General features: G+C 39.3%; 1 protein-coding gene across 1 annotated transcript in view; it reads right to left on the bottom strand.

The window, feature by feature from the left end:
- Positions 1 to 1,044: 1,044 nt before the first annotated feature.
- LOC118405530 overlaps positions 1,045 to 8,161 on the bottom strand; it is a 13,720-nt gene continuing 6,603 nt past the window's right edge. The window contains exons 9-16 of the mRNA XM_035805034.1: positions 7,850 to 7,988; positions 7,217 to 7,329; positions 6,339 to 6,492; positions 5,350 to 5,406; positions 3,857 to 3,904; positions 3,165 to 3,286; positions 2,097 to 2,359; positions 1,045 to 1,579 (exon numbers count right to left, since the gene is read on the bottom strand). Of these exons, the coding sequence (XP_035660927.1) occupies positions 1,500 to 1,579; positions 2,097 to 2,359; positions 3,165 to 3,286; positions 3,857 to 3,904; positions 5,350 to 5,406; positions 6,339 to 6,492; positions 7,217 to 7,329; positions 7,850 to 7,988 (976 nt within the window). The 3' untranslated portion in view covers positions 1,045 to 1,499. The remainder of the gene's footprint in view (positions 1,580 to 2,096; positions 2,360 to 3,164; positions 3,287 to 3,856; positions 3,905 to 5,349; positions 5,407 to 6,338; positions 6,493 to 7,216; positions 7,330 to 7,849; positions 7,989 to 8,161) is intronic.

Below are 8,161 nucleotides of genomic sequence, written 5' to 3'. Positions count from 1 at the left end.
ATAGTCACTACGGGAGACATATATACATATTGGCCTGGACACATCATAACACAAAATCAGATGAACAGATGTGACGCTAGTTCACCTTTATTCACGGGGTAACCTTTATCTGTTGTATTTAACATCAGGGTATTTCATGATATCTAGTCGATGGACGGTGGTCACAAACTGCATTATATTGAAAAGAATGCAATTTGAAACTACGGTCCATCAACGTGATATCCCTAAGTATCCTGTTTTTAGGTACAACGGATAAAGGTTACCCTACAAATAAAGGTGAACTAGCGTTACTGTCAAACCTGTACAAGATGACCACTCAGTGGCAGAATCTGGACTATGTAGACAGGTGGTCATTATAGGCAGGATTCTTAATACTTCCCAATGGGGAAAATAATCTAAGGAACCACCAAAAAGTGGTCACAAAATGGCCAGGGGGTCATTCTGTAGAGGTGGTCACTTGCACAGGTTTGACTGTAGAACTAGATACATTTCCTTTCCCCTGTCCTTGGTGCTGAACTCTGGATTATTCCATTTCTCTGCCATTTCTGGGGAAAATCCAGCAGGCAGTCAACAGGGAAACAGAGGGTTGGGAGGAAAACTGAAATCAGGCTATAGATATGTATCTATTCCCTGAAAATTTGTGTATTATGGTATCAACTTCCCCTCAGATTGTTTTTGTGTTGAGTTTCCAATTCTGCATTTTCTTACTTTCAAATTGGTACACGCAATGTCTGACAGTGAAACCGGTCAGATACAAAGTCTCTTCCAGCCCTGTGTTTTTGCCTATTTTTGTTACCTTAAAGTATAAAGTATAAGAACAAAGGAAACAAATTGGTGTGACCTTTTGAATATACAATTTCTAGTTCTATATGGAGATGTGAATCCTCCTAATTTGCTACATTTTTCTCCTGGACTGCTTTGCAAGTTTGCCACACATCATTTGCTACACATTTTCTGTAGCCATTTACATCTGCTGGGTAATATGTCCTTCATCATGATACTACATGACTTAACAATACTGCATTATGTAGATGTAGATGTACAATGATGGCTGCACATGTATTCAGCACTGCATATTGAAGTATACAGCTAACTCTTCTAAAAGTTTTTGCAACATTGCACCATTTTCTGCTGACAAATGTCATTCTGAAACTCTTTTATCCCTTTGCCCCTGTTAGCATCTACTGGTAACCTTAAGGGTAATGGTTGTGGGACTGGGAGGTCAGAGTTCAACATGTCAAAGGTCAAGGCGACTAGAGGTCATAGAGGTTAGAGGGCAAAGGTCTAAACCATCTACCTAATACTGCTTGACACGAAGGATCATACAACTCTCATGAGGCAACAATTATGCAATACATTCCCTGGCAAGACAATATTATCTTTTAAGTACAATTCCTTACTAGCGGTCACTTGGATATGATTTTCACACTGCGTTCAACATACTGAACATTTTAGACTTTCTGTACAATATTTTTTCCTGACTATTCTTGTTCCCGGGGTTACAAGCTGGTGACCATGCCTCTCCTTCCCGGGACTCTTCTGCTGTAGTACACTGGGCGGCCGTCATTAGCAGTCGGACCTGCGGAGAAGGGGCATCGTTAGGATAAACAAACAAACAAACAATTGCAAACCAGTAAACAACATTCACTCACTCTCAATCATTCATACATTCACTCATACATGTAAACTCCCTTATGTACTTGATCGTGCACTCACATGAAAGCTTGCAAACATACATAAACATGCAACTAACTTAACCACCAAATAAACAACTAACTCAGTAACCAATCACCTTAGATTAGGGCCAAAACCCAACCTGTGAAATGAATTGCATATTAAGCTATAGCCAGGATAAAAGTCCCCTGAAAGAAAATGTAGAGGTAACAAAATAACGTGAAACCATAAAAGTTGATATTACAACAAAACAGTGCAAACTAAGTCCCATCACCAATGGAAACTTGAACCTTAAGCAACCATATAGCCAATCAGAGGCCTTCCCTTGTAACCCGATAACCATCACCAACCAAGCAGCCAATCAGAAGCATTCCCCTGTAACCTGATCACCATCACCCATTTTGAATTTTGTCTTGACCAACCAGGTCTGTTCCCAGGAGAGGTGGAACTTTCTCTGGACCAATCACGTCTACTCCCAGGGGAGGTGGGATTTCCTCTCGACCAATCAAATCTATTCCCAGGAGAAGTGGGACTTTCTCTTGACCAATCACGTCTCCTCCCAGGAGAAACAGAACTCTCTCTGGACCAACCAGAGGGAGAGGGGCTACTGTGGCGGACCGGGCTCCATTCCTGGCGTTTTCTCTCTCGTTCAACCTCCCACTGGCTTAAAACCCGCATGGAGTCACTGTGATACAAGCAGTGCACGTTGGATGAAATGTTGAACATTGTGATAGTTTTACAACTATTCAAACAGAAGTTTTCATTTCTTTAAGCACTTTTACTTTAAGCGTCATCCTCAAAGTCAGATGAATTTGTGTGAAACTGTCCAAGACTTTGGAATCCGTGTTTATCAATGCTAAGTAAGAGCAGTTGAGATTTTTCACCATATAATCCCAGTTATTGTTTTAGTTCATTGTTTCAGTTAACAACAGATAATATTGTGCACCTGAAGTGAACCTGAAATAAAACAAAGCCTAAAGCAATAAAGGTACATAAACAAAAAATAAAAACAATTCAAGCGAGTTGATCAAAGTAACAACGTATACATATCAAGGTACAGAGTTCCATTTTTGTTGATTTAATTATATGGATGACATCCGCGCATGCATCAATTTTCATCCGTTTCCAAACATGAAAAAAAGTTTTCAACAATACTTGTTATCGTACAAAGCAGCTGCAGAAATTTAAAAAAATATATCGGAAAGCATATACTAATGTCTGACTTCCAAGGCCAAAGAAGATGTGAAAAGAAAAAAGAATCTATTGTTTGGTATTCAATACTCTGTGTTCTTTTATTTGTTCAACCTTCCTGACCACCTAGATTTCATACTGAAGGAAACTTTTTTGTGACCAAACTTTTTTTTTTACTTCCCATCTCACATCCATACATCAAATCAATGTGGCCTTATACATGACTTAATACTCTACACATAGACACAAATACAAGTGTACACCACCCCACATTAGCGTGTTAGTGCAGAGTTACACACTTTTTCAACCTCTGTTTGTCGGACTCCTGTCTCCAGTGCTGGTCCCACACCGCGGCGCGCTCCCGGACAGATGGGCTCGTCACGCCGTCCGACTGCAGCCTGTTCAGCGGGTCAGACGGGTCCTGGGGGGGAGAGCGGCAGACATGGTTTAGCAAGAAAGGCCATGGGACTACCTTTAAAAAGGCTATGAGACTACTTTTGAAAAGGCTATGAGACTACTTTTGAAAAGGCTATGGGACTACCTTTGTATGCTTTTGCCTTTTTTATACAAATGGAAACTCATTAGCTACAATAGGTTTGGATGCCAGGCTATGTTCATCTGTGTTAAACTACTTTATTTATTACAGAGTCAACACTTTTGTTGTATGCTAAAAATATGCACCAGCTTCTGAACTACATTACACAGACGGAAGTTCAACTACATGTACTACTAAAATGTTAATGTACTAAACTCTATCACAAGCACACAACAACACACTATAAACACATCTACAGTATAAGCACCTACATGACTAACGTCTGTGCTCTCCAAACTACTGTGCAACAGTACAAACATTTAACCCTTCCACTGCTGAGGCTGATGTGAACTCAGCCAAGAACAATGGGAGGGAAAATCACATGGAATTTGAATGCAGATACTGGGTTAAAAGCAGGCACAGAAGCAGAGTAGGGGTTAAGAGTGTTATATTTACATTGCCATTGTCAGATTCATCCTCCACCAAATCATCTTCATCAGGGTACTGGAGAGGAACATTGGAGTAAATCACCCGGTTAGGATCATGGGAAACTGGGATCAGGACATTTATGGGGATAGCCAACAGGGAAAGGAACTATTAAAGATTTGATTCATGCAAATTATAATCATGCAATAATAATGATCATGCAGTACATTGGTAAGGGATTGTTCTATCATTGACATGCATGTTGGTCAGCAGGGGAGATGGAAGGTGTTAATCATGATGTCATGATTTGCTCAGATTGCAGGATAATGTTGTAGCTGATGTCTGTGGGAATGAAATCACGATGTCATGATCTTGCAGGGAAATAGAATGTGTTAATCAATCATGATGTTATGATTTGCTCAGATTGCAAGACAATGTAGTAGCTGATGTCTGATAGTCTGTGGGAATGAAATCATGATGTCATGATTTTGTAAGGGAAATGGAAGGTATTAATTAATCATGATGTCATGATTCAGAGGGGAAATGGAATGTGTTAATTAATCATGATGTCATGATTTGTAGGGGAAATGGAAAATGTTAATCATGATGTTCTGATCTGATAAAAATGGCAGGGAAATCTAGTAGCTGATGTCTGTGAGAATTAAATCATGATGTCATGATTGTTTAATGTAGACAGATGATGGTAATATGATCTTGTGATTCCATTGATCTGGGAGGGAAAGTTGAGTTCAAATTAAGAAATCATTTCTGAAAGGAAGTTGGATTAATCAACTTTCTAGATGGGAAAGTGCTGATGAGAAAAAGCAGGAAGTTCATTTGTTAGAAAGCAGCTATATAATGGGTAACCATATATTACTAGTGTAGGTACAACATGGTATGATTGGGATGATGCTACATCACTGAAAAATTAGGTAAAATCATATGAAGACACAAACATAAACGGAGAAATTGAATGAATGGTGTTTAGAAAATGAGGATAAAGGTTTGAATGACATTCATAGAACCTTCATGCACAGAAAGAAGACATTTTTAAAGACACCATATGGAAGCGACTTGAAGGAATGGATAGAACTTAGTCCTTCAAGTCGCTTCCATATGGTGTCTTTAAAAATGTCATTCATGCTGATTGAGGAAGTGACACTGGTTGATTTACATTTGGAATTGCAAACAATGATTGGCAGCTCTGGAAATATCAGGAATAATTTGATGACAACATTCAATGTTGAATCAGAGGTTAAACAATTTGCCTATGAATTAAAAAAGCTTGCTAAGACTGTCATGCAGAAACTCAGTTCCTTGAAATTCAGAAAATGGCTACCGAATTTCAAAGTGACCTGTGTCTACCCTAACATCTCAGACATCATAATCATGTAGGGGAAAGAGAAAGAGAGTCTTGAAGACATCCTATCTAAGGGGAGAAAGCTTTACAACGTCTGAGACGTCATGCAGAGGAGAGAGAGAGTCTTGAAGATGCCCTATGAGAAGGGAAGAGGAATATTTACATCCAGGTTGCCGTTATCCACCTCCTCACCCTCCACCTTACGCCTGTTCACCGGGGACTGGAACACCAACAACCCAGGATGGTTAGTTAGTACTTAGTTAATATCAACATACCATCAATGAAATTCTAGAATAAATCTAGTTAGTCACCACTAACTACAACAAGTTAATATCAGCTAACAATTGCCAATCACCAATAATTAACTATTATATTAGAAACCTTGTTACAAGTCAAAACTACAAATATGAAGAGTGAAACCTGGTTGGTCGTCATTAGCTAGCAAAAGTTAATATCAGCTATCAGATGTCACAAATCAAAACTACAAAGCAAATAGCATGTAAATGTGAAAAATGTATCTGCTTCAATTCTTTTTGAAGTCCAAAGTTAGTGACAGAAAATCATAACATGAGACCAGAGTTTCTACTGCAGATTCTAAAGTATACGGCAAGAAATTTCTCCACACTGAGTCGCTCATTATTACAATAATCATAACCATCATATTAAGCCTGCAAATACTGCAATATCTTAAATAAACATCTAAGCTCATTTCTAGACCTGCTGTAAATATACGTACTGCAAAAGTATATTGGCAAGAAATATCTTGAAGTCACTTTGAGTCACACATTACTACAATGATCATAATCACCATATCAAGCTTACTTGTAAATGCTGCAATATTCCCCAAATATATCTAAGTTCATTTCTAAATCTGCTGTTCTCCAAGCCTTACTGAGTTCTAAATACTGCAGTATCCCACCCAAAACATCTAATATCATTTCTATATCAGCTCTTCTCCCAATGCTGTGCTACATCATGTAAATATATGTACTGAAAAGTATATTGGCAAGAAATATCTTCACTTTGAGTCACACATTACTTCAATCAAAAACATTGTATGAAGCTCACTTGTAAATACTGTAGCAATATCCCCCCAAAACATCTAATATCATTTCTATATTCTCCCAATTTTGTGTCCCACATCAGTCTTACCGAGTCTGCTCTCTGGTTCTTGGCCCTCCACCTGCGCACGTCCGCCAGCCTCGTGGGCCGCTCTGCCGGCTCCAGGGGCGGTTCCTGCGCCGGCTCCCACTTCAGACCAGACTCACCGCCCCGCTTCGTGATGGAGCTTCGGTACGCAAGGTTTCTGGGGGGGATTGTGTTTACTGATCAATCAATCAATTAATGAATCAATCAACCAACCAACTTCCCTTTGTAGGTCAATCAATCAACTGATCAATCGATCAATCTTCTGATTAGCTAATGAATTGATCCATCAATGAATGAGTCAGCCAATCATTAAAAACAATCAATTGATCAATAAATCTATTCATTGGCAGATCGATGGACCAGTAGATAGATAAATGAATCAATGACCAAACTATACGTTTTAGCTGTAATGCATTATCAATTACTGTAAATGTATTTAAGTTCGCGGGGATTTAATTTCGCGGTAGCGGGAAAAAGGACTTTTCGCGGTGGATTTAAGTTCGCGGTAACACCATAGACTGCAATCTAATATCATAATAGAAGAATATTCGCGGTGGTTTTAAATTCGCGGTGAAGTGGTCACCGCGAAAACCGCGAACATTAATCCACCGCGAACATTTCTGCATTTACAGTACATTTTGTTTGTATGATGCATGGTAAACTGAAATGTCACCATTGCATTAAGAGAATCATTAGATAGACCTAACAATAGGTCTACAATGTTGTAGACTCCATCTATCATCCACTAGTAAATTTGATGGGTAGGGTTTCTATAAGTGTATGTTAAAGCTTAAACCACACTAGAGCTTAAACCCACTTTCCTGAAAAGAGAACTACATCATAAACCCTCACATATCCGGTAGTTTGAAGCCCACTCCTACCTGTCAAAGACCTCCTCCTCTCTCTCTGGTGATGTTAGGTTGGTCCTAGAGTTGGTTCTGGACTGGCGCCGGCTGTTCCCCGGGCTTTTCCTGCGGTTGTGCTCCTCTGCCACCTGGAATGGATGAAAGGGTACGATGAAATATGAGCCATTGCATCATCATCTAGAGATGCCTATAGTAAGTTCTTTGTTTGATTTATTGATCTTGATGTGTACGAAATATGAGTCAATGCTTCAACATCTAGAGATAAAACTGAACCTTCTACTAAAAAATGAAAAAAATCTAAAAGATCTCAACATGTACTTACTTATACTTTATTCAGAAAGATGTGCTTTGCAGCCCCAAAACGGGCTGAATTATGCAACAAATTCACAGACTTCAAGTGTCCACTAACAACTGATTGATTCATAAAACTTTACATATTAATGTCAAGAGTCTGCGAGACAGCATAATTCATGTTACCATACACATTTAAAAATTGAAATACATTAAAAGAGATAGATCGGTATATACAATGTCATTGGAAAGTTCTGGTGTCCAATTGTCAAACAATATTTACATGGCCTGGTTGTGGAGTTCTATCGCCTGATACAGAAACGACTTTTGCAATCTTTGAGTTCTGCATTTGGGCACAGTCATGTGGTTTTGGTTCCGTAGCGCCCGTCCAGTCTTGTGTAATCTGGTGCTGGGAACCATGGAGTGGAGCGGATGTTTGGCGTCCTGCATCTGACTGAAGAGAGTTTTCACGGCTGACTCTCGTCTCTCCTGAAGGCTGGGGAGAGGGGTTGTTGGAACACTGTTGTTGTTGATTATTTTTGCTGCCCTTCTCTGAAATGTGTCCTGAACCCTGATATGCTGAATAGGGTTTACCATCTTTTAAGGGCAAGTTGAAAGACCATATTACATCAAATGCAACATGGTGTATTGGTGGGGTTAGGGTTAGGG

This window comes from Branchiostoma floridae, chromosome 18 (genome assembly GCF_000003815.2).
Source record: "Branchiostoma floridae strain S238N-H82 chromosome 18, Bfl_VNyyK, whole genome shotgun sequence".
Classification (NCBI taxonomy): domain Eukaryota; kingdom Metazoa; phylum Chordata; class Leptocardii; order Amphioxiformes; family Branchiostomatidae; genus Branchiostoma; species Branchiostoma floridae.
This window is presented reverse-complemented; position numbering and strand designations above follow the sequence as displayed.